Source organism: Asterias amurensis, chromosome 7 (genome assembly GCF_032118995.1).
Source record: "Asterias amurensis chromosome 7, ASM3211899v1".
Classification (NCBI taxonomy): domain Eukaryota; kingdom Metazoa; phylum Echinodermata; class Asteroidea; order Forcipulatida; family Asteriidae; genus Asterias; species Asterias amurensis.
In genome coordinates, this window is record NC_092654.1 from 14,851,748 (window position 1) to 14,878,183 (window position 26,436).

At 38.7% G+C, this 26,436-nt stretch overlaps 1 protein-coding gene across 1 annotated transcript; it reads right to left on the reverse strand.

Moving 5' to 3' along the window:
- On the reverse strand, window positions 1–25,226 carry LOC139940032 (transcription factor SUM-1-like). The gene is made up of 4 exons (XM_071936229.1): window positions 24,696–25,226; window positions 23,687–24,009; window positions 13,065–13,155; window positions 1–1,332 (listed from the first exon to the last, which is right to left on the reverse strand). The coding sequence occupies exons 1-4, from the start codon at window positions 25,006–25,008 to the stop codon at window positions 1,181–1,183; spliced, it is 879 nt and encodes a 292-aa protein (XP_071792330.1). The 5' UTR covers window positions 25,009–25,226; the 3' UTR covers window positions 1–1,180.
- Between the last annotated feature and the right edge of the window lie 1,210 nt (window positions 25,227–26,436).

Here is a 26,436-nt window from a genome sequence, read left to right on the forward strand (position 1 = left end):
CTTGGCGCTTACTCTGCACTTAGTTGTGTATTCTTATACGAAACAACATCCTGGATCTCTAATAACAATCAACGCAGAACAGCAACTGAAATCAACCAGTAAAAATTACGATTATAGCCTCAATAATTCGCAACAGATAACATTCATACTTTATTGTTACAGCAATACGACAAAAGTGATCAATTACAAACACCGCATAATATTACAAAATATTTTATAAAAACATCCGATTTTTGCAGAAACATAAGTATTAATATAGCAAACATTTTTTCGAGAAAACAATTTGATACCAATGGCGATAACAATAATTGTAAAATCACTAGAGGGCGCCACTCTCAGCTTATGGCCGTTCAGAATAAGCGGCCGTGGCTTGATCACCACGTTAGGGTTGAAAATATTCTGGTAGTGAAGTATGGCAAGCCCTTACCATCAGCCACATCCACCAAGTCGGACACAGCCTTCCATGCTGGTGCTGGTGTCTCAACAGGGAGATTTTGCCTGGTGTGTGTATCCGCCATACGGTAAATTAACACGTGCAGAAGGTCTAAAGAGGGCGCTATCGGACGAGATAATGTACGCAATTTGCCGTATGGGGGGGATGGTCACAGAATATCCTGCCATACAGGTGTCATAGTCCACACATGGTAAACTTACATGAAGGAAGTTGAGTCAAAAGAGGGCGCTATCAGACGACAATATTTCTACACCTATCTCCTGCTTCAGACCATGACGACCAACGGGATCGAGCGAGAGCATTAACTCTGTCAGTGAATAAAGTTTGAAACGTTTTACACGACTTATATCACGGCACAGTCTAGAGGGCGCTTCATTCACCGTGCTTTTTTATGCTATTTTAATTAAAATTAATTTCAATCAAATTTGGGGAGGCTGCAAACATGTACTGATGATTGTGACACTTCCGTTCTTCCATGGGTGAAGATAATTCCTCCTTGACTCTTCTTGTAACAACATGTCCAAACCTATACCCCGTATGGTGTCTTGGTATGTCTTCTTTTGGACCTGGGTCAATAGATTAAGCGCATCTTGCAATTGATAAGGTCCCTCCTCATTGGTGAATACTGCTACCACACTGTGGTGATGACCAATGGAGGAATGGATGACCCATCTCAAAGTTTTTACAACATTTTCAACAATGTCCAATAAACCATGGTCCAACCAATCACGGCGATTCAAGTTCCACGTCCGATGTCGATTCCCTATCTCGGTCGTTGGGGGCGGTAGATAGCGCGTACTTGGGTCCATAGTTAGTCGGAGTAATACTCTCCACAATGAGTGACAGATGATCAAGACTGGAGACACGACCATCAGAATCTGAAGATGTGAAAACACAAAAAATAAACGTTATGGTTCCCTTGTTTATTTAGAGCAAACACAGAAAATATTCCACCCGTGATTAAGCATTAAACCCGTCTCGGGCTGTTTAATAAACCAGCAACACTTTCAGGCCTTTCACTTTATCACACATCACGTTACCTTTATGAAGGTTCAAGTTGTGGTAAAAAAAAAAGTTTGGGAAGTCAGATTTGAACTTAAGTATGCCTTGACTCCATTGTTATTATTATTATTTTTCTTTTCTAAAATCAGTAATCTATAATACATGGTATTAAACGTATTGAATACACTCAGGTCACTTTTAGGGAGTCACTCTATAATAAGATGTATCATTAATGATGCACAAATTTAGAATGTAAGACAAAATTAAACAAAAAATTTAAAATACCAAGGTGTATCTTTGATACTAGGAAAAAATAAATATAAGAAGCCCTTTTGTTTAATTACTAGAAATAATTATTTAAATGACATTTTTTTTAAAGATAGATGAAGATTGGTACTTCACCCGAAATCGATGTTTACAGCATTGAGATTGTTAGATTAGACTAGATAAGATTTATTTATTGTCCACGTTAACAAACATAGAAACTTGTCATTCACTGGTTAAGCGAGTATTTAACAATTTCAATAACAATCTACATGTACATCGACACAAATCGCATTAAACACCGATCAGAGATCGATAAACCTCTTGCAAAAATATTTTGCCCTTCTTCACAAATTACTTTGGCAGATTAAAAGTACTTGTTACTCCAGCACCAGACGGTACAGCTATCTGTGATTTCAAACTATTCTATTCGCTAGCAACAAACTACAAACAACAAACAGGGTGTAGCCGTAGGCGATGTTGGTGGCAGCGCCTTTCTACGGGGGATGGCCGCGAGACGACCCGCATGTTTTCGCGGGCACCGTCGGGTCACGACGGGTTAGGTCTTCCCGCCGGCGCGCCGACGGATGGATCTTGGTATCCTGAATAAAACTTGCACTTCAGCACACTGGGAAAGAAATGAGGCTAAATTTTACACCAAGTGGTGATACGAGTCAATCTGTTTAAGTGAATCCATCTGGGATCTTGAAGCGTGTTCACCAATCTAACAGAATATTTGCATCATTGATGTCCTCCGCCAAGCAGTTAGGAGACAGAAACACATGCATGAAGAAACACATCTCAAACTAGATAATAGTTTCAACATGCACTTTCTATATTAAAATTCAGGAATGAGAGTCACTGCTGACCAAAAAGTCTGAAACTGTGACCCAGAGTTTCAGAAGGTACATTGTAATGGTGCCATTGTCACTCTTTGGTAACCTGTAGAGTTAAATATTTGTTCCAAAAAGTTTTTGATACCAGATCGTCAGTGCTAGTTCAAAAAGCCAGTCTTCTTTAATGTGAAGAAAAAACCACATTTTGTATTTGTTGTTGACCAGGCAGACTTGAAAAGGGTCTACATTCAGGTCTACATTTCTCATTCACGGTCAATATGAGGAACTACGTCAAGTGTTACATAAAATCATGCGTAATGATAATGTTTGATCCACTCTGTAAACATTGGACCATATAATACAGGGGGCAATCGCGCTTCCTTTAAACACAATTTCCCTTGTGTCGATTTCATAAAGATAGTCCCACAACAGAATTAGTTCTATGACTCTTATAGGGATGATTAAAAATTAAAGGCTATAGTTCGAAGGACGAGTAACTCGTCCTAACTCGAGACAGGTCTTAACTCTTCGGGATATCCACCCCTGGTTATATGTCTAAAGGCTACGACTTTCCCCGAGCCCGTGCCTCCATTCAGATGTGTGTTCATCAGACAAAATGACTAGCATGACCACTGATAGCACAAAGGGCGCCCTCAAAATGTGGAACTCATACAAAGGCCTATTATGAAAGAACTGTGTCAATGTGTGTCGTTGAACAGAGCACAAACATCCGAGTTGCTGACAACTTGAAAACAAAAATGCAGCTGCAGAAACATTTTTATCCACTGTTCAGTTCACAGACCTTTAACCCACAGAGGGCGCTCTTGTTTTCAATGAACCTTCTCTGAGCCCAAATCTCACTTTTCAATACAATTCTACAGTGGGACTCTTTTCGTGTCGATTATGATCTGGCAGAGGGCAAGAAAATTCAAAAGCATTTCATATTACAGATACTTCTAATTCTGAGAAAACCTTTGAGCTATGATGAACGTCATGTAAAATCCAAGTACAATTACATGTGGTAATTTTCAAAGACCATTCTTCTCACTAAGTGTATCTCAACATTATGCACAACATAACAAACCTGTGAAAATTTGAACTCAATTGGTCGTCAAAGTTGCGAGATAATAATGAAAGAAAAAACACCCTTGACACACGAAGTTGTGTGCTTTCAGGTGCTTGATTTCAGGACCTCAATTAATTCTCATTCTGATGTATCCTAATCAAATTCAAATATTATTTTACTGATAAAATTACTTCTTTTTTGAAAACTATTCGTTACTTCGGAGGGAGCCGTTCCTCACATTGTTTTAACTATATCAACAGCTCTCTCTCTTGCTCATTACACAGTGAGTTTTTATGCTAACAATTATTTTGATTTAGTAATTACCAATAGTGTCCAGTGCCTTTCAGTGGACACTATTGGTAATTACTACTCAAAATAATTGTTAGCACAAAAACTTACTTGTTCACGAGTAATGGGGAGAGGTTGATAGTTTAAAACATTGTGAGAAACGGCTCCCTCTGAAGTAACGTAGTTTTAGAGAAAGAAGTAATTTTCCACGAAATTGATTTCGAGACCTCAGATTTAGAACTTTAAGGGTCTCGAAATCAACCATCTGAAAGCACACAACTTCGTGTATTTTTACTTTCACTATTATCTCGCAACTTCGATGACCGATTGAGCTCAAATTTTCACAGGTTTGTTATTTTATGCATATTATTGAGATACAGCAAGTGAGAAGACTGGTCTTTGACAATTACCAATAGTGTCCACTGTCTTTAAAGCCAGTGGGCACTATTGGTAATTGTTAAAGACTAGCCTGCCCAGTTGGTGTTATCTCAACATATGCATAAAATAACAAACCTGTGAAAATTTGAGCTCAATCGGTCATCAAATCTGCGAGATAATAATGAATGAAAAAACACCCTTGTCACACGAAGTTGTGTGCGTTTAGATGGTTGATTTCGAGACCTCAAGTTCTAAATCTGAGGTCTCGAAATCAAATTCGTGGAAAATTACTTCTTTCTCGAAAACTATGTCACTTTAGAGGGAGCCGTTTCGCACAATGTTTTATACCATCAACCTCTCCCCATTACTCATCACCAAGAAAGGTTTTATGCTAATAATTATTTTGAGTAAGTACCAATAGTGTCCACTGTCTTTAAAGAGAAACTATGTAGTTCGATACAACTCAATGTGCTTCTGGTATTCAGTGGAGCCTCTGTGTGTGTAGTGGGCGGTGCTCTCAGTATAATAGTTACTCTTGTTACCAGGATAAACTCAAACTACATACAAACGTTGAAACGAACAAAATTTACAAAAACCCTTCAATTTTAAACAATGGTGTTAGATTTTTGCCAAGAAACTGAGAGAGTTAAAATGAAATGTAACATGACAATCCTGTGACTACAATTATTGAAGTAATAACAAACAAGCCAAACAAAGTAGCAACAAAACACAAACAAGGGAAAACGCTCAAATTAGACAGGAATAATTATTAACAATACAATACACTTAGTGCATGCGATATGAGAACAAAGTACTTATCCCTCCTATATATAAAAGTAAAATTCAACCGGGGCCGTTATACCCATGACGCGGGTATAATAAAGGAACACGTTGCCTTGGATCGGACGAGTTGGTCTTTGAAATGCGTTTGAAACAGGTAGAAAGATCCACACAAGTATCACTCGAAATTGCACGGTTTTCCTTTTCAACGCAAACTAACATGGTCGGCCATCTTATGGAGGAGGGGTTGGGGGGGGGGGCACACACGCCAATGTCATGGGCCTTAATCTAAGCCCGATATAAACTTGCACAAAATCCCTGCCACAAAAAATCTCTGCAACAACATACACCGGTTTCACGAAAAAATTAAAAGGTGAAATTTCACCGTTTGGCTGTGTGTACAACGTGAACTCAAACTAGAAGATAGAATAAATTGATTCACTTCAAAACCTTGGATACAATCTTTGATTCACAACAAAGTGTCACGAAAATGATTGGCCACTTTTGGGGTGGACTACGAGGTTGTATTTACGTACTACACCATACATCACTCGGTACACGGGGTAATTACGAGGATCGGTACACCACACTGAGCCCAACACCCCTGTCGGTCTCAAACAAAAACAAGTCAAGAATTTTGGAGGTGTAAAAAAACAGCGGAAAAAGTCATTTCCGCTGGGACCTTACGAGCCTAATCCTCGCCCCAGGTGATATCGGGTGAAACTACGGGCCAGTAAGGTACTGACTGGGCGGTCAACCCAACATGCTAAGCACTCCCACGATACGTACAGACATACCTTTGTATATCCACGGCTCAATAGTTAGATCTGTGCATGGATTTTTAGGGTTTAAAACAAGGGTTTATGGGGAGTTTATCACAACTTGCCTTTTTTTTTCTCTTGAAACAAAGCAAACACTACCAACTTGGGGACCATGTTTTTAAAGGTTTTCTAAATTTGGTTGAAGGCTGGAACTTTTGAACTAACACGTTTAATGTTTTTGTTTTACCACACTTTATTTGCCACTTTGATTTGAGAAAAGTGATTGTTTTGTATACACTACAACATTGGCCGCTGTTGGTATTTGTTTTGAAGAATATCCTAACCTTCGTTTACAATTCAACACAGACCATGCTAAAATCATTTGTTTGGTTGGCTGTTTGGTTGGTTGTTTGTTTGTTTGTTTGTTTGTTTGTTTGTTTGTTTGTTTGTTTGTTCGTTTGTTTCTTTGATTGCTTTGTTTTTAATAAAATGGGAAGGGACGCGGGGGGGGGGGGAGGGTCCGGCGTCTGGCCTTCTATATTAAAAAATTAATCGCTTTGCAACACTCATTTTTGTCACTGAAAAACCTCAACGAAAAAAATATAACTTTAGCAAAAAAACTAAAGGGATTGAAAGCAATTGTGATGGAATTGGTTTCAGCATGATGGTATGAAGCAAAGTTATAACAATATCACGCCCCAAACTCCCTTTCTCTGTGAACCTTTGAACAAAATACCGCCACAGTTCCATGAGCCTCTTCTGTGAAAAGTAATGTTCACTGTAGTTTTAAAGATGCTTGAACATCAAGCATTTTGTGCTACTTACGCGAAGTTGTTTCACCATGGTTTCACGATCGTTTTCAGCAAAAAATAGAATCAACTAAAAACGTATATCTCATACTCCAGCCATCTCTCAATGAGAGTGTTTACATCGTTTCCACGGCAACCAAGGAAACTAAGATGATGAAGACGACATTCAATACTTCCTCCATTGACCAACATATCGCGGTCAAGTAACGGGACAGTGTACTTTACCAATGTTTACAGTCAATCGTGTATTATAGAGTATCTCTCAGCGGTATGCGCAATAGCGTGCGAGAAAGAAAGCAATAAAATTGCGACACATTATTCGCCATTCTCTTTCCAGTAAGGTTGATCTACTCGGAATCCAAACCTCCATTTTGCCCAGCGAGTTAGAGGCAGTGGACACTATTGGTAATTACTCAAAATAATTATCAGCATAAAACCTCACTTGGTAACGAGTAATGGGGAGAGGTTAATGGTATAAACCATTGTGAGAAACGGCTCCCTCTGAAGTGACCTAGTTTTCGAGAAAGAAGTAATTTTCTACGACTTTGATTTCGAGACCTCAAGTTTAGAATTTTAAGTCTCGAAATCAAGCATCTGAAAGCACACAACTTCGTGTGACAAGGGTGTTATTTTCTTTCATAGTTATCTCGCAACTCCGACGACTCAAATTTTCACAGGTTTGTTATTTCATGCATATGTTAAGGTACACCAAGTGAGAAGACTGGTCTTTGACAATTACCAATAGTGTCCAGTGTCTTTAACTTCGACATGTTCCTATAGTGACAGGGAACACTTCAAAAGTGTTACTTTCAAAACAGCTATAAATATAGGCATATGCAATTAATCATATAATGTCTAGGAATAAAGACTTATGTGAAAGACGAAACCAGATAATTTTCAAACAGTAGTCGGGGACGTTTTTCTGCCGTAAAAGGCATACGAACAGTGTATTTACGGCACTGGACACTATTGGTAATTACTCAAAATAATTGTTAGCATAAAAACTTACTTGGTATAACCGAGCAACGGAGAGATGTTGATAGTGAAAGACGGCTCCCTCTATAAACAACGTTTGTGAGAAAGATGTATTTTGTCACCCAACTATTAAAATTCTCCAAGCCCGAAGCCCCTTTTCGGCATCTGAGAGCACACAAATATGTGCAACAAAAGGGTACAATTTTTTCTTTCATTATTCTCTTGCAATTTCGATGACCAATTAAGTCCAAATTTTCACTGAGATTTGTTTTATATGATATATTATGCATAATGCTGGAATATACCAAGTGGATACTAGTCTTTAACAATTACCAAAGACTGGACGTCCAGTGCCATTAAACCTTATCCAAGATGCAAAAATTGCTATGAAGACATTTAGGGAAATTTTTCTGTTCGAAAAGGCATACGAACACGGCAATAACCATTCGTCTTGTTTGTCGAAGGCTGACTGCATGAATTTCAACAGGATTCCCACGATGGATTTGGAAGATCACTGTGAACTCGTTCTCAGCACAGAGTCGGGCCCCGAGGCACTAGTGGGATACCGCGCTCATCCTTCGGGAATGGCGTACAGGTAAATCAAGGTGAACTGACAACACATTCACTGACACCCTGGGCTAAAATGCAATCAAACTCCATTTTAAAGATTCCTTGGTTAGGGACATGATTTAGAAACTTTCACACGGAAATAGGTGATCTCAAAGTCATCTTACTTTGTTACTTTATTTGGGTTTTCTTGTTCATTTGTTTGTCTACCAGGGATGAAATTTGACGTGTGCTAACATTAAAAGAAAGGCTTGCTGGTCTAGGTTCCCCCTACAGACACAAAACCTAGATATCACAATCTCTGAGGTTTTTATAGACTCTGTGCACCAGACACAGTTTGAACACAATATTATGGACTGTTTCTTCCTCACAATGTCATATTTTAAATGGATTTTTTAGAAATAACATCTGCAATTGGTGAGATTTTAACGAAGACATTTTTAAAGGGGAGGATACACGTTTGGTAATTGTCAAAGACCAGTCTTCTCACCAGACTGCTTCTCACTTGGTGTATCCCATCATAACCATAAAATAACAAGCCTGTGAAAATGTGGGCTCAATTGGTAATCAAAGTTGCGACGAATTTGTGTGCTTTCAGATAGGAATGAAATACTTCTAGCTAGAAGTCTTTTATTATTTTAGTGAGAAACTACGTATCTCTCAAAAACTATAATACTTCAGAGGGAGTCGTTTCCCTCAATTTTTTATAATATCAACAGCTCTCTAATGCTCGTTACCAAGTCAGTTTTTATCAAACGTGTACCTTCCCTTTAACGCATCTTTGATAACTATAAATCTTGTATACACAGCACAAACAATTTTGTGCGCAAATTCTATCTAAAAATCAATATGTAAAAAAGAAAATTAATCACAAAACTGAAAAATACATTTTACTGATGAAAAAAACAAGCATGCAGCAACAAAACACCATTTTTCCTCGTCTAATCCCGAGCTCCGCAGAGGGCGCTCTTGCTAAAATCGATGAAACCATGCGCATCCACGAGACTTCACCCCCCTGGTCCCCAATATAAATACCGTTCCTCAACCAATTAATTAAGTAGATTTAATGCTGTGTAGCCTGCTGTATCTTCCAGAATGAAATGAAAACAGTGTGAATCCATGGGATCAGAGTCAGACCGTAGTCTCCATGCACCAAGGAGGTGTGTAATCTCACTCCTCCCAGTTCAGTGGATCAATCGTAGCTGTTCACACCTGATAATTAAATTGATCCAGTGTGGCAGACTACGGAACTATGCGTTCCAAATAAAGTGTTACTAAAAAGTAACTGAATTTTTTACATGAATTTAGAAGAATTCAAACACAAGGGCCCAGTTTCTAGAGCTGCTTAAGCACAAAAGGTAGTAAGCACAACAAAATTATGCTTACTAGACTAAGACTACACGAGAAACTACCGTGTCACAAACTCGAAAGTACAATTTTGTGACTGGTGTGCAAATTTGGGCTCAATTGGTCTTCGAAGTTGCAAGATAAATTTTGTGTTGGGTGCACTTTTAGACAACTTAAAAAAAGGGCTTCATGTGAAAACTACCTCGTTTTCAAAACTTACATTACTTCAGACAGAGGGAGCCGCATTCCTCAAAAAAATAAAAAATTGTACACTACCAACAGCTCTCTGTTGCTCGTTATCAATTAAAGTGTTTATGCTACCAATTATTTTCAGTAAATTACCAAAAGTGTCCAGGGGTCGACTTCACAAAGAGTTAGGGCTAGTGCTAACTTAAGGACTAGTCCTAGGAGATATAAAAAAACGTGTTGCAAGTCATAAGTTAGGACGAGTATAACTCGTCCTTACTCGTCCTAACTCGTTAAACTCGAGATAAGAAAATCCACCCCATGCCTAACATTGTGATACCTTGCTGTGTACGTTTTATGCTGCGATAGGTAGCATATATGCTGGTTTGGTTTGGTTGAGTTGACCTCGATTACATCTGAAGTATTTGTAGATAGAAGCAGTGAATTCGGTTGTTTTATGTGTTAACAATCCCACCTAATTGGATCATTTACGAGTGGTTTTATCAGAGGTGCTGCCGCAAGATGACGAAGTCGGCTAACAACTTTACCAGACATTAACGGAATGTTGGGACAAGCATCAAATTGTCATGGCCTAAGCATTGGTTCACTCGTCTCAATAGGTAATCATCATAAAAACCACATGGATTGACTTTAAAAGATATCTTGATTCTTGATCCCTTATTATGATAAAAGTCCAAGGGATTGACATTACCACCGCGACGATAAGCAGAAGCGAAATAAAGGAACATCGACCATAATGTTGTACATTAAGGCTTACATAGGCCTATTATTTGGACAATCTTGTCAATTTTTGTTATATTTTACCCGAACGCATTCCCATCCCCATTTCGCAATAGCTCCTCATCTTTAAGTGCATCCATAATTAAACCATTACGATTTAAACCGGGTAGGCCCTACCGTCAAGCTCCGACAACTCCCGTGTAATTTTCAACTAATTTATTGAGAGAGCATATTCATTGAGTTTACCAATCAAAGTTTAAGCTGATTTAATCTCCAAATGTTACAAATTATTGTTACTTAAAATAACAAAACCAACATTACAAGTAACACTTTTGTCTAAAGACTTATCAGACAAACTTGAAGTGAGATGAGCACCTTTTGGCAGCTATATTCGGTATCATCTTTGGGCAGTGCAGTATTTACGACAATGGATGATTCGGCAGTGCGTATACAAACGGGTTGGATGCATGTGAGGTTGGATGAATCAGGCTATATATGACAATCTCCCAGATATGCCCCTTTAATTTTCATACTTCCTTGAAACCTAAAACCAACAAGTTAGCACATAATAAATTATCCATGTCAATGCATAAAGCCTACTGTGTGTACTAGCAAGTCTGCTGTATTCTCAGCAGTGAGCTAACGAACCGATAATAAATCTAGCACCATTCGCCTATTGCAGAGTGCCTATGGGGAATAATGGCGTCTGTAACGCAACACCAGTCATCAGCGGACCGAAGTCTATGAGCAGACAATGTCTATAAATATTTCGCGCCAAATTTCTCTGCATTTATCTCACGTAAATCAGGATTTTCTCAGATCGGGAGTAGTCTTGAATTTCTGTCTACCACTCAACGAAATCATAAACAAAACAACAAAGTAAAAACACAGTCACCAACAACGTTAACAAGAACAAAAAACCATAACAACAACAGTATAACAACATAATGAATGATATATAAAGTTCTTATAAATAAAATGATGTGTAGCTTTACATTTTATGATAATCACCAAGTTTAATTATATTTATTTTGTCTGCCAGATGCTTTTTTTTTATTCAAATAATATGAGAAAGCGTGCGCGCTGTTTTTCATTCTGATTCATCGATACAAAGAGTCCTTCAAAAAGTAAATCAACACACAATTTTGATTATTTGTTACCCCCCAAAATTAATAATTTAAAATATATTGTGACTACATGTAACAGGCCCACTGCCGACAATAAAGCCACTAATCACTGACTACAGTACATCTTTGTGCTTACTAGAAGTTTTTACAAAATTACCGCCGTTGAACATTTTAATTGTTAACGCCAATCAGACACCACAAAAGATACTTAGTCAATATTAGAAATGTTCAGTTGTCCGGCTTGTTGTTTCTGTAGATTAAAGGGAATGCATTAGGCCTAGGCCTATCAACAAATTACCAACTTAATTCAAATCAGATGCCTAGTAAACAGTCTAGTCTCGCGTCAATTCGGAACACTATAAGTCAATTTAAGTTCTACCTCTCACGGTAGACCGTGAGAGGTAGAACCTTACGCCATGCACGTCTTGTTACCCTATTGTACAGTCACCCTGTAGGTACAATCGGGGGAATTCCATGATCCCCAAAAAGTGCAACAAAAACTGTACAAAACAAACCCACGTAATATATCATAACTCACTCTCAAGTTGTCAAGAGTGATTGCTGAAAAAAAAATGTTTTTAAAAAGAACCCGCATAGAAATATGAGTTATGTTCATAAGTACGCCGTAGATGCGTTTCCCAGCGAGTCGCTGTACGGCGGGCTGAGGGGTGGGATTCGCCCGTCATACGGCGAGAGTCATTACCTGTCAATGCTTCATGCACGGCTGTCCGATCCTTCAATCAGGAAAATAATATGACATTCGATGGAGGTGTCATGGTACTTTTGAAGGGCAACATGGGACTCGAGCAACCCAAGATCAAAATACCAAAATCTATACCAGAAGATTTCAGGCGATGAAATTGCCTCATTCCGTTTTGTGTGTGTGTTTGCGTGTGGATATTTATTGCTTTTCATAAAGTGCACTTTACTGTTGTAACCCTAGTGTATTATGAACTTCTGTGGAAACTACTGAGTTACGGATAGACTTTAAAATAATTGTTTGTGGTGTCGTATCCCCACTGGGGTTACCGTAATTCTCAGGTTTTTAAATATCTCAACATTTAAAACAAAAAGAAAATCTTAAAGATGCTGCAAACAGCAATTATATACACAAACAGCAAATCGCGAAGGACCACACTGTTCAACTTGTTTTAGTTTGGTCGTACGTGTATGGCTGCAAATAAATTGGGTTCTTTGGAATCCTTTATAATTTGAACTTGCTTTAGTAGAAGACAGCGTGGGATTTAGATATATTTATAATTTCACCTATTGGTTACCCCTCTCCTAAAATTAAACCTACAAAATACTTAACAATTGGTACTGGGGTCAATTTCACAAAGAGTTAGGACCAGTCCTAACTTAGGACTAGTCCTAGGAGATATACAAATTGCATGGATAGTCCTAAGTTAGGACGAGTAACTGGTCCTAACTTGAGATAAGACTAGTCCTAACTCTTTGTGAAATCCACCCCTGGACTGTTTACCTTTCGATGTGTCTTCACTGCCATCACAAACGTCATCTGAGTTGACTTTCATCAGTCGAAACGAACAGGATGAGGCATTGAAGTCACCATGCTGTAGAGAGAGACACAGATACCAAAAATGAGACAAATATTAAAACTAGAATTAGATATCAAGATGTAAATGGAAAGAGTTTGTTCCGAAGATTCACACTGAGCAAGACCATGTAACCGTTGTTTACAAAAAAGCGTGACCTTGTATCCTCGGACTTTTGGCAGGCAAAATACTGTACTCGTCATAATAGTGTGAAAGGGACTCATGTTGTGTCATATATTTCACCTAAAGTCAAGAGTTATTTAAGTATCAGCTGGCAAGTTTTGAGATGTGCCCCCTTTCTCAAATCAAAAGTTGATAAACAAAATCGGACAGTGCAATCTTCAGAAAGATTTAAACCGTTCCTGCAGGAAGTCCAGGCTCTGTGGCTCTGTTGTAACCACGTGTAAAATGTGTCTCTTTAAACCATTTGACCAGAATAAACCGATTTCTATCTCCATAATTTTGGTTTCAACTATATTTTGCAAGGGTGATCGAATTATAAACTCAACTTCGGTTGAGTTTTGTTTTCACTTTGGCAAGTAGAAAGTGTTCAACTAGCATAACTAGCATAAACAATGTGTATTCATAAATTTGGTGATTGGTGAAGGCTGTACTTGGTGAGACAGGGGGGGGGGCATCTAGCCACAGACCAGCCAAGTTGGTAATCCGGAGCTCTGAGTACGCCGGAGCTCCGAGTCCGTCACACCGGTGTTATTGAGAAAACCCTGTGGAAAGGAAAATATTTTCCCCGTGTTCCTCACCGAGTAAGTGGGTGTTGGGGTCAGGTAGAATGTCTCAAATCCAACTCCCTCATCTCGCGAAAAAACAACAGAAGGGCGGAACGCAGTAACACCCGGTTAAAATCCTTGGAGACTTTCCCCTTATTTACGTTCACAATAATTCTCTCCATCTGTTTACAATCGGAACCCACGGACACCGAGCAAACTTTTGTGGCGAAAAAAAAAATGACCGTCCGAAATCAACTGCTGTTAATATGACCGACAGTAATAAAAACCTGGTCTCAGCAAAACAGTGATTTAACCCGTAAAGCAAAATCCCTGAGGCCCACTTGTAAATCTTGCGGGTTTATACACGAACCCGATGGCTTCATTCAGCAAAATCAATTGTCAAAATTGTTCACAGTTGTGCTTCTTAACACACCGCGACCATGGACGATTGAAGCTTAATATACTTCCATTCCACCGGAAACTATTACCAATTTCTAACGACTGCTGGTAGAGGTTCACTTCAGTTTTATTGCCTTCAACTCACTTGTTATACTCTCATCATGCTCTCAACAATAAAAACTTATTTGACGAGGAGGTCGTGCAAGTGATTTCAGTTGCCATAGTTTAAAGTTATGATATGCCCTTCGTATATCACAATCAACGGTTTCTTTGACTCTGCATCATAAATGTGAAGGTCTTGAGATTTGTACACGCTAAAACTTGTTTCTTCTCTTCCACGACAGCGTGCTCAATATTGGAGCCCAATGTGGTGTTGTGAAAGAGATAATTTATGCGCAATGGGATTCTTTTAGCGAATGCTAATGCAGTACGAATTTTTTCTTCACAAAATTGCAAAGCTCGGAAGGGTTTAACCGTGCTCGACTCCTATGAAACATGCGCAGGGAAAAACTGTATGGGCTGTGTGACGTCAAATGTTGTATCGCATTCGCATTTGAATGAAGTATGAACCGGGCTTTATCATTAATAACTCTGTGGTTTTCACTGTAATTGTGGATCATGGTGTTGAGTCATAGCATGGAGGTACAATTATTTTTTGCTCCATACCAATCATGAGACAAAAGCAATTTCACCGAGAATTGTCTGGGCCCCTATCATTCTCTTCATAGTCCCAATATATACTCTAAGACATAAGAGGACCAGTGTTTTGAGAAACGCAACTGGCGGGGCTATAGACCCTTATCATGCTGCCTCCATCTTGCTCATGTTCCTAGTATCGAATAACAACAATGAACGCTAATATTCATTTTGAAATTAGAACTAATTGTTCTTCCAGCCTCAGTTTGGTAAACTTGGTATCAATGGGAGAAATTCACCGTGATAAAGGTCTACGCTGTCACCATCTTGGTCATGTTCTCTGTTTCCATAACAGTAATGAACGCTAACATTCATTTCGCAAACATAGCACCAGACTATTATTTCGCCTATATAGCCTCAGTTTGGTTACAATGAGTTGGACGGGAGTATAAAATCAAGATGGCCACACCGTGGTAAAGGTCTATCGGGGAGGGTTTGAGCCAAAAAACAAAAGGTGTAAGAGCATGACAAATGCCAACAACCAGATCAGATCATCATTTCCCATCATTCGAGTTCCTAATACTGTCTATCTTCGTAAAGCATGCAAGCTCGTTGTGTACCAAACGAGGAGGTTCACGCATGGGGCTCGAGTATATCTCCGGAACCATTAGATATTTCAAATAATGCGCATGCGAATATCTTCATTGACTTTGATGGATTCTATCCAACCGATGTCATACCGGACTATTTTTTAGTTCAATTGAAAACTATTAGACTAGCGAATCTAGCGAAAATATTGTCATATCAGGTGCAGATATACAAACAAAATATTGACTGAGTGAGAACGATGCTTATAATATAATTTCATTCTTCTGTTATCGCTTTCAATGTCTTGTATGACAATAGCCCAAGTACTGACAACTACAGTCCTGCTCTAAAGTACTCAGCACTTTTATTATCCAGTTATAAAACACATTTTCGCATGAAGGACATTCAAAGCCACAGTTTAAAGGGGCTAGCCGAAAATGTTACACCTTTAAGGAGCGATCGTGACACCAGAGCATTTCCCAAGGGCAAAGTTGTGTGACCGAACTACTTTTTTATTTAGTTTAAAAATAACTGAACAAAACCTAAGATGTTCCAAATACAACAATCTTGAATCTCAATGATGAGTTGGTACTTCACCGTGAGTCAGTCAAAATGTTGGACTCGTCACTCCTGTCAACCATTTGTAAGATTGGCTCTTTTAACACCACAGCGTTTCCCGATAGCAAAGTTGTGTGAAGTTTAAAATAATAATAAATATTATTATTATTATTATTATAAATTATTTTGTAAACATGTCATGTCACCATCACTTGACAAAACTTCCATGAATGAAGACGTTGAGAAAGATCATGGACTATATACGGATGTGCATTTTTCAAAACAAACAATAGTTTTCGATTACACCAAAAGAAACAAGTCCTTTAAACTGTGGGCGTATAAAGGGACCTTGGCAGCCAATAACATTTTAGAAGTTAAATTGGAGGGGCATGACGGGAAATTAACGACAGTCGTTATACGCATCGAAGATATACGATCGGGGTGAAGCGACGACAGATGACATACGCGGCTCGCCATACTGTTTGAATAGCTCGCTCCAAAGACTAGTTTTATGTCATGGTATAATTATGAGAGGAAAGTTTCCCTGTGGTTAGACCATTCAAACAATACTGGGAAAGTGTTATAAAATAGGATCTTTGAAATTGATGTTAACCAAACCGAGGCTTGAAGGTTATTGGTCTGACCATTGTTGCACCAGTTTATTTATTTACTTCATTAGTTATAGTTTCGAGAATGGATCGCGGATTCCATACACTTAAATGTATAAAGAGATGTTATCACAAACAAAAAACGGTCGTTCAGGGCACCGGACAATATTTGGTAATTACTCAAAATAACTGCTAGCTTAAAAACTTACTTGGTAAGGAGCAATGGAGAGCTGTTGATGGTTTAAAACAACTTGAGAAACGGCTCCCTCTGAAGTAACGTAGTTTTCAAGAAAGAGGTAATTCTCACTAATAATAAAATACTTCAGCTAAAGCCTTTTATTGTGCATCTGAAAGCACGCAAAGTATAAATGCAACAAGGGTGTTTTCTTTCGTCATTCTCTTGCCAGTTCGACGACCAATTGAGCTCAAATTTTCACAGGTTTGTACTTTATGCATATCACCAAACGTGTCCACCCGCATGTCTTTAAGTGTTCGAGAAATACCAGTTCTATTGCTGCATGTAATTCTTACACGAACTAGCCGGGTAGTGAACTACATTCAATTTGAAAAAAAATAATGAAAGTATGTATATGATCCGGTGAGAATTTGGAACACAATTAATAAGCCTGCCATGATTGCATTCGTATTATAGACAATGTCTACTTTTGAAGCTGTTGATTTTTTTTAGATTTTACAACATTGCGTACTTCTTAGTTTTCATAACAAGCAAAATCTGAAAAGGTGTATATCCAAAATCAGATGTCGGTTCTTCTAAAAAGGCTCCCTCTGAGGTAACGAAAATGTAATAGAAAGACTTCTAACTTCTCACTTAATTTGTGCAACAAGGGTGGTTTTTTTTCTTCATTATTCTCTTGCAACTTTGTGCCAGTTGTGTTCAAATTTTCACAGAGTTGTTACTTTATACATAATATTGGGATTCACACTAAATGAGAATACTTGGCCCAATTTCATAGAGCTGCTAAGCACAACAATTTGCTTAGCATGACATTTCTTCCTTGATAAAAACAGGATTGCCAACAAAATGTCCACGTGTTGCATATTGCTTTTTTCTGCCAGTATTCAGCTGTTGTTTGCTTATCCTGAAAATCACGTAGAAACTTGGTTGGCAATCCTGTTTTTTATCAAGGAAGAAATCTCATGCTAAGCAAATTGTTGTGCTTAGCAGCTCTATGAAATTGGGGCCTGGTCTTTGTCAATTACCAGAGGTGTCTATAGTGCCTTTAAATCATACTTATTGCATTATAGCAAGGACCAGGTATGGTTATCTCGCAGTTGTCTTTGCATTGAATAGAGGGCGACAGATGGCAAATTTGAAGTCTTTCTTTCCCCAAAAATCATGATCAGAGTAATGTCCGATAGACCTACTTTAGTTTTCTTGCCAGTACGTGTCTACATTCGTGATTAAAATGACATAAAAACTCTTCTAATCTGTGCAGTGGTTTTTCTTAGAAGATAAAAAAAACCTTCTTTGCCTTTATATAAAACCCTCAACACCAGAGCGCAATTACGACAAGTAGCCATAAAGAATTCCCGAGCCGGTAGCCAAGACTTTGCCCAAGATATTATCATCACCCACAAGTATCAGTCAATTAATTAATTTCCAGCAGAGATGGAAAATTGTCTTGAGGAGCTGAGGGGACAGAATTCTCCCAGATTAAAGTGGTACACGGTCATGAATTTTGTGAAATGGAATCCGCATAGAACATCATAGAGCGTGTCCATGTTGGATGAAATGATAGAGTGAATTTATGGTCAATATAACGTGGTGTCAAGGGATGACGTGTGATGGAAAGCATCCAATTTGATCACCTTCTACACCAGTCTAGCAAACTCTGTCTTTTTTTCCCCACCACCAGCATTTCCCCCCGAAGATAAGGCGTGGGTTTAACCTTAAGTGCTGATGTATTTCCTTTGACACCAGGGTTTTTCAATCCAATACGAATTCCTTGAAGTGTCTTGGGAGAGAGTCGTTGAAATAAAGGCGCGAAAAAACGCCTGCCACTTCTGCCAGCACCGGTGTCGTTATATGCACGATGGATTGGTATGAAGATGTATTAATATCAGTTTCCTGCAAGTCTATTTATATTTAGAGAGTTCGCGAGCAGACGATTGTCACAACAATCCCTCTCTGTTGTAATAATATGCTCCTTACCCTTCCGCGACTTGTCATCAATCTATAATCAAGTTCTTCGAATCTATAATCCAAATATATTATTAGATGGGATAAAACATTGAATGAATACAATTTTGTTATAGTATACTGCTTCTTGAAGAACTGAGACTAAAATGAACTTTGTCAAACCAACAAACAACAAGCCTATACAAAGTATTTGTTCTCGAAGGTATATATATTCATGACTCTCATAAACGATAAATTCAGAGTTTATTGTTTTTCTCGATCAAAACTTGGTACTAAAGTGCATTGTTTGTCGCTGTTTATTGACGGCCGGCTAGGAGCCGGTTGGAATCAACACGGCTAAAAACAGGGAGCCATAATTAAAAATAGTCGACTTTTTGTCTCGGAAATTTGCGACTTTCGCTTGAGTGTTTTTGGTTTTCGAGTAGACATAGACCGATCTAAAGTTAGCTATGATAAAGTCAATAGTTGTGTTAGCAATTTTGCAATTTCATACGGTTAAACATGCTGTCTTCGAATCAGGGAATTCGGCATATAGGCCCTTTGGCACTTGGTTAAAACATTTACCATACATTAGCTAATTTTAAGTATGATTTAACCATTCTTGTAAATAATGATTTTTAACTTAAAACTATTTCTTTTGAATCCTCACTATTAACCTCCATCAGTAACAGGACAACCTTCAGACTAGTTTGTTGGCGTGACATCATTTTAAAATAGTAGATTGACGCACGTGGTTTAATTCAACTGCATTGTCTATGTTTTTTGTGTTTATAGTATGGTATTTGACGTTGATTTGTGGAAGCGCAACTTTAGTCACACAATGAAGTCTCCCACTTATGCTTTGCTTGCTCTTATTTCACACAGTTAAAAAAAAAAAATGAACTAACAGATATTAAATTTGAACATTATTTTTTTCCCCATACAACGATGTCTGTTAGCACTGTATACTCAGTACTTTCCCGGGTCCGGTTAAAAAAATATCACAGGCTTGTACTCGGGTGGGACTCGAACCAACGACCCTTGCAATTCTAGAGCAGTGTCTTACCAACTAGACCACCGAGATTGCCCGGTAGATAGAGGCAGTTCGAATCAGGGGATGTGTGGCAAAGAGGTTCCTCATAAATGTATTTTTAAGAACCACTAGATTAGCACAGCCTTAGTTTTTCTTTAAGAACCACCAGATTTTTTACTTTATTATCTTTTTTCAAGGGGGGGGGTACTGTTATAAGTTTCGGTAATGAGTGTTTGAACAGGAAACACTCTGGTTTATTGTAAAATGAATGATGCAAGAACTGCATTGATACCGTTCTTTGAGGGAAGAATAACGATTGGTCAATCCAACAGTACAAAGCTGGTTGCAACAAAAGCAATTAAAACTCAACATTGGATCTGAGGTTATTCACAGTTCAAAGGGAAAAACGCAACAAATCGTTGGTTTATTTTTAGTTAATTTGTACTGAGCGTTTTGTTAATCTTAATCGGTTGCGTTTTTGCAAAAGGTTGCATTAGAAATGCAGAAGAGTTTATCAGTATCGTCATTTATCTTTCTTCGTTTGGCTTTAAAACAGGACAAGGAAAAATTGCATGCCTTTTAGTAACAAAGTGGAAAGTAAAAAAAACACACTTCCCATTCGTAATCCCCTTTGGATTGATGTCCTTTTGCCGTTTCCGTATCGCCACATTTTGCACGCATCACGCACTACCACCAACTACAAACCGACGGCCTCTTTGCAGCCGGGATCCCTACCGTGATATGCCCCGACACTCCCCGTCGCTGATTGTGATTTCATTCGCCACGTCAAGACATTCTTTCCGGTCGGTCATCATGGCCCGCTTTACTCTGCGCACTTTTGACGGGTAGCTAACCGACCCTAATGCCTTTACAAGCTGGTCTGTCCGACCGACGTTTTCCCCTTCTTTCATGATGGATGGTTTTCGAAGTATGGATATCGCATTAAAATTGCTGAAAATAAATCCTTGTTTGCTTCGAACAGGCACAAGAATGGCACAATTTCAACCACTTAAAGTATTTCTGTGTGAATTAGCTCTGGTGATTCGATATCATCTTTTATAATCTAATATAATGTGATGTTGAAATGTCAGCTACGGAATGAATACAGAGACTGAACAAGAAGAAGGGGCATTAATGGCATGTTTTAAAGACAGTGGACACTATTGGAAATTGTCAAAGACTAGTCTCCACAGTAGGTGTATCTCAGCATATGCATAAAATAACAAACCTGTGAAAGTTTGAGCTCAATCGGTCATTGAAGTTGCGAAATGATAATGAAAGAAAAAACATCCTTGTCCCACGAAGTAGTGTGCTTTCTGATTCTTGATTTCGAGACCTCAAATTCTAAACTTGAGGTCTCGAAATCAAACTCGTGGAAAATTACTTCTTTCTCAAAAACTGCGTCACTTCTGAGGGAGCCGTTTCTCACAATGTTTTATACTATCAACAGCTCCCCATTACTCGTAATCAAGAAAGGTATTATGATGATAATTATTTTGAGTAATTACCAATAGTGTCCACTGCCTTTAAGGCAAGTCAATATCATTCAAGTCTCTGGATATACACATCTGTAGAACAAAAAGAAACGCGTCTCATGAAACTGAATAATTAAAGTTCAAGCAGATATTATGGCACAAACTTGGCATGCATTTTACAGAATGGTTCAACCTAACATTGAAATGGTGTAAAACTTTGAGAAATAGATTATTGAAATAAAAGTATTCCAACCAAAATACAGAAACCTTTGTTTAGAAACAACACCAACATTTACAAACAGCGGCGTCTTTAATACGCATTTTCTTATAATTTTCACAGATGTTGGCAAACATTTTATTGATCTGTTTTCTTATGGAGCCCGTTTTCTGTTTATATGGCGCACGTGAATGAATGTCCCTTTTGTGGAAAAAATAAAGTAAACAAAAATCAAATAAAGATATAATGATAAGCGGATTTCTTGAGACGTTTCATCTCAAGACGTTTATTGTGAACCTATAAGGGTAAGGATGCCTCCCGTCACAGAACCTTGTTTGCAAGGATGACCGACTTTTAAATTAAGTATCAGACAGTTCTTCTTATAGATTTGATGCACCTTCAAACATAAAGTCATGCACGAAAACATATTTCAATATTGTATGAATTGAGTTGGATTGTAAATTGCTGGCTTTGTTGGATTGGTGACATAAAACCAAGTTGGGTAATTGAATTTAAATGAAAGAATGGAACGATTTGATTTGAAATATTGATTCGAATTGAGTTGGGTTGAAATGAGATAAGTTCAAATTAAATTTTTTGTTTGAAATTAGTTTAATCATAGAATTCAAATTGGGTTAACACTACTTTAATTGATTGACTTAAAGATGTGAAAAGAACATTTGGGTTGTTTTTTAATCAGTTTCAATTTTCAAGATACAGAAACAGTAATTTTGTTCTATTAAAACCGGTAGGCATAATCGCTGTCAGGTTTCTTCTTGCCGACACGTGTGCCTGTTATTTTGAAACTGTTCCCTTCAATTCGTATATCTCCTAGCTCTTAGTGAAATCGACCCCAGCTGTGCTATTCCTCCAAACTATTGGAATACAATGGATTCACTTTCATAAATTCAAAACATAATATAGGTGGAGTATCAAGAAACGTCAATATTGTGGTTACGGGTTCACATCCGGAATAGTACATGCCCGATATGTCATTTAAGACAGTGGCGCTATTGGTAACTGCCGAAGACCAGTCTTCTCACTTGGTATATCTCAACATATGCATCAAATAACAAACATGCAAAAATTTGAGCTCAATCGGTCGTTGAAGTTGCGACATAATAACGAAAGAAAAAACACCCTTGTCACACGAAGTTGTGTGCGCTTAGATGGTTGATCCGAGACCTCAAGTTCTAAATCTGAGGTCTCGAAATCGAATTCGTGGAAATTTACTTCTTTCTCGAAAACTATGTCACTTCAGAGGGTACCGTTTCTCACAATGTTTTATACTACCAACCTCTCCCCAATACTCTTTACCAAGATAAGGTTTTATGCTAATAATTATTTTGACATTACCAATAGTGTCCAAGCTGTCTTTAAAGTGCAGGTAAATAGTAAAACACATCTGGAGCCCTTACTTCATATTTTCTTCAATAATATCTTTTTTTTCATCGTGCTAATGACCAGGGGACACAATGCCAACGGCTAGTGGCACTTTGCCAAGGACCAGAGACACCTTGCTATTTGACCAGGCTGACCAGGCATCCTGCTTATGGCCAGGGGCAACATGAATGACCAGGGGCAAATGCCAAAGACAAGTGGCATCGCTCTAATGACCAGGGGCAAAGTGTTAATGACCGGGCCATCAATCTTGTTACCAGGTGCGTCGTGCCACCAATGACCAGGGCGATTAGATGAAGCAAAATTTATCTGCTTAGCGAAATACTTGGCTTAGTTTCCTTTGTTTGCTCACAGAACTTGTGATAGTTTTTAAAGAAACCCTATTTCCAATAGAACTGTGTTGAACTGTAGAAATGATTTTTTGAAATTGGGGGAATCAAATGGGCCTATGTCTGAAGATTTTGTTAAGTATTTTCATCTGTAATTTAATACCATTATGTCACATTTAACTTTCTCATTTAGAAAAAAACTCGGTTATACTTTAAATGCCAGATTTCGAATTTAGCTGGTATTCGAACGATCAGCACGCAAATGAAGTTATATTTCCTCACGTCGAAAGACGCGACCTCGCTCGCATCCCATGTAATTAACCGTACAGAGATAAATTGTAATGCATGCCTAGCTATTAGCTTCCCACAAATCCCCCTTGATGGGGCAGAATTCCGATCCCAATTTATACTGATTTTCTCTGAGCGTGATTACTCACCGAATTAAGCCTGGACTCTACCGAGGGTAGGACCGTTCCATCACTGCCTCGCCCCGGTGGTCCGTGGTGAATCAACGGGGAAGATTCAGCCTCGTGCAGCATCATCTGCAATCGCTCTATATATTGGATGGCACTACGGAGGATGGTCACCTTGGGCATTCGTTGCTCCGGGTTGGTACATGTTCTCCTCTTCAGGACCTCGAAGGCAGCGTTGACTTTAGTCAGACGTCGCCTCTCGCGGTCCGTGGCGGCTCGTCTCTTATCAAAAATGTTCGTTTTCCTCTTGCAGGCTTTACATGCCCATATCAAACACTGTCGCTCACCTGCGAAATAGCATGAAACAATAAAGGCACTGAACAAATAACCCCTTTCTCAAAACTACGTTACTTCAGAGAGAGCCGTTTCTAACAATGTTTTACACTATCAACAGCTCCCCATTGCTCGTTACCAAAACGTTTTTATGCTAACAACTGAGTTTGAGCCAGGACAAATTAAATTGCGGAAATTTAAATTAAAGGCACAGGACATCATTTTTAGAAAAACTATAATAAACTTGCTCTGGGAGGCGTATTTTCTCTGAGAAGAACCGGTGAAGTCATTAAAGTCATTGATGAGCCTACAGTGAATGATCTATACTATAGGCCTACTTAGTGAATGACATAAACAACAATTTGGACAATGAAAATATTGTGATAGACACATTCCAAGTGCAATAAAACATTTCAAACAAAAGTTGTTCAACCACATCTACGATTATTAATTTTGTGCTCCTCATTATTTTAGACGAAAATCCCTCAAGATTCTTTGTAGATTTATATCATCTTCACGAAATCAAATATGCAAAATTGTTAATACATTTTTATAGATGTGTAAGTCTTTGGCAAGTACACACTGTGAGGGTCTACAATTGAGGCAATTGCCACTGGTATCAATGTTTTGTTTTGTTTTTCTCTCAATTTAAAACACATCCAAATTAATTTGTTGATGAATTGATTAAAGACAGACATACCAACGTGGTGGTTATGGTCGTGGCCAGGCGCCAAGATGTGTGGATAGTGACCGGTGCCGTTATCGTCCCCGTTCTGATTGAACTTCCCATTCACAAATCCAGTCGCCCCTACCCCCCTCTCCTCAATCCCCATATCACGATGGGGATCCAAATTCTCCCGAGAGTTCGGCCGGTAAATCCCAGGCGAGGCCTCCTCAGCGAAGCAGTGATAGTCCGGGGGTGAATCACCGTACGAGAACGACTGGAGGCACACCGACGAGGAGTGCTGGTCTCCCCCCGTGTAACCGGGCGTGCTGCCCATCGTGGCCAACATCAGAACGACGAGGATTCCCGGAGTGAAAACAAATCAATCTCAGAAGTGGGGGATGCCACCATAAAACACACACGGTACCACAAGTATAATCAGGAAAGATGGAATACGGTTACAGAGATACCCCACGAAGTGTGCTCGAGAAGTCAACATGCAGACGACATTTAAAGGGCTGCGGTTTTTTTCTTATATAGAAGTATAATTCGGTGGAGTGTTGTCGCTTATCTTGTTGAAGTGGGACTGACGTAGTTTACTACTACATGGGCTTACCCATGTTGAAATACCACCACTCAAATCCCACGGGTGTACTTAGCCCAGGTATGCGGCAGAACCCTGCTAAATGCTATTACGGATACGCCGGGTACCAAGGCTTCCCCCTCAGGATACGAGTCAACCGAGCATGCGCAGACGGCCATGGAATACATCCGCGGGCTTTTTTTTTTTGCTGTCAACTTTTTTTTCTTTCGCGGACGATGAGAGATTGTGGATCAAGTTTATTCCGCGCTGAAGATCTTGCGTCGTTGGTGTCCAGAATCGGAGAAAAACAGAGAAAATGGGTCCGGTTCAACTCTCAGGCTGTTGTTTACAGTTGATGACGCCTATTACGGGTATCATAACCAACCTACTTACACATGTACACACATAGTTATTGCCAATGGTGTAATCTCTTTATAAAACTACACGTTACCATGTAACTTCAATAAATTGTGTTAAATTGCCCGGAACCCAAGAACAACAGTGTTTTTATTAAGAGCAGAATCTCATCATATAGTCATCTTCTAGAAAAAGATCACCCTAAAACTGTCCATTGAATAACATCTCTTAAAAGTAATCTGTCATTAGGAAATGGTACCAATTTAGTGTCTGGTTATTGGGCATACCAAAGTTAAAGGAGGCTCCAAAGATGTACTATTTTTTCAGTAGAAAGGGTCCTAATGTTGTAGTGGGCCTCTCTATAACTTCACGTTTTAAAATGGTGTAAACTAGCATTTTATTTAACACTCTTAAAGGCAGTGGACACTATTGGTAATTACTCAAAATATTTATTAGCATAAAACCTTTCTTGGTAGCGAGTAATGGGGAGAGGTTGGTAAAATAAAACATTGTGAGAAACGGCTTCCTCTGAAGTGGAGTAGTTTTCGAGGAAGAGGTAACTTTCCACGAATTTGATTTCGAGACCTCAGATTTAGAATTTGAGATTTTGAAATCAAGCATCTGAAAGCAAACAACTACATGTGACCATGGTGTGACAAGGGTGTTTTTTCTTTCATTAATATCTCGCAATTTCGTCGACCAATTGAGCTCAAATTTTCACACGTTTGTTATTTTATGCACATGTTGGGATACAACGAGTGAGAAGACTGGTCTTTGACAATAACCAATAGTGTCCATTGTCTTTCAGGCCAAGTCACACTGCACAGATAACGAGAA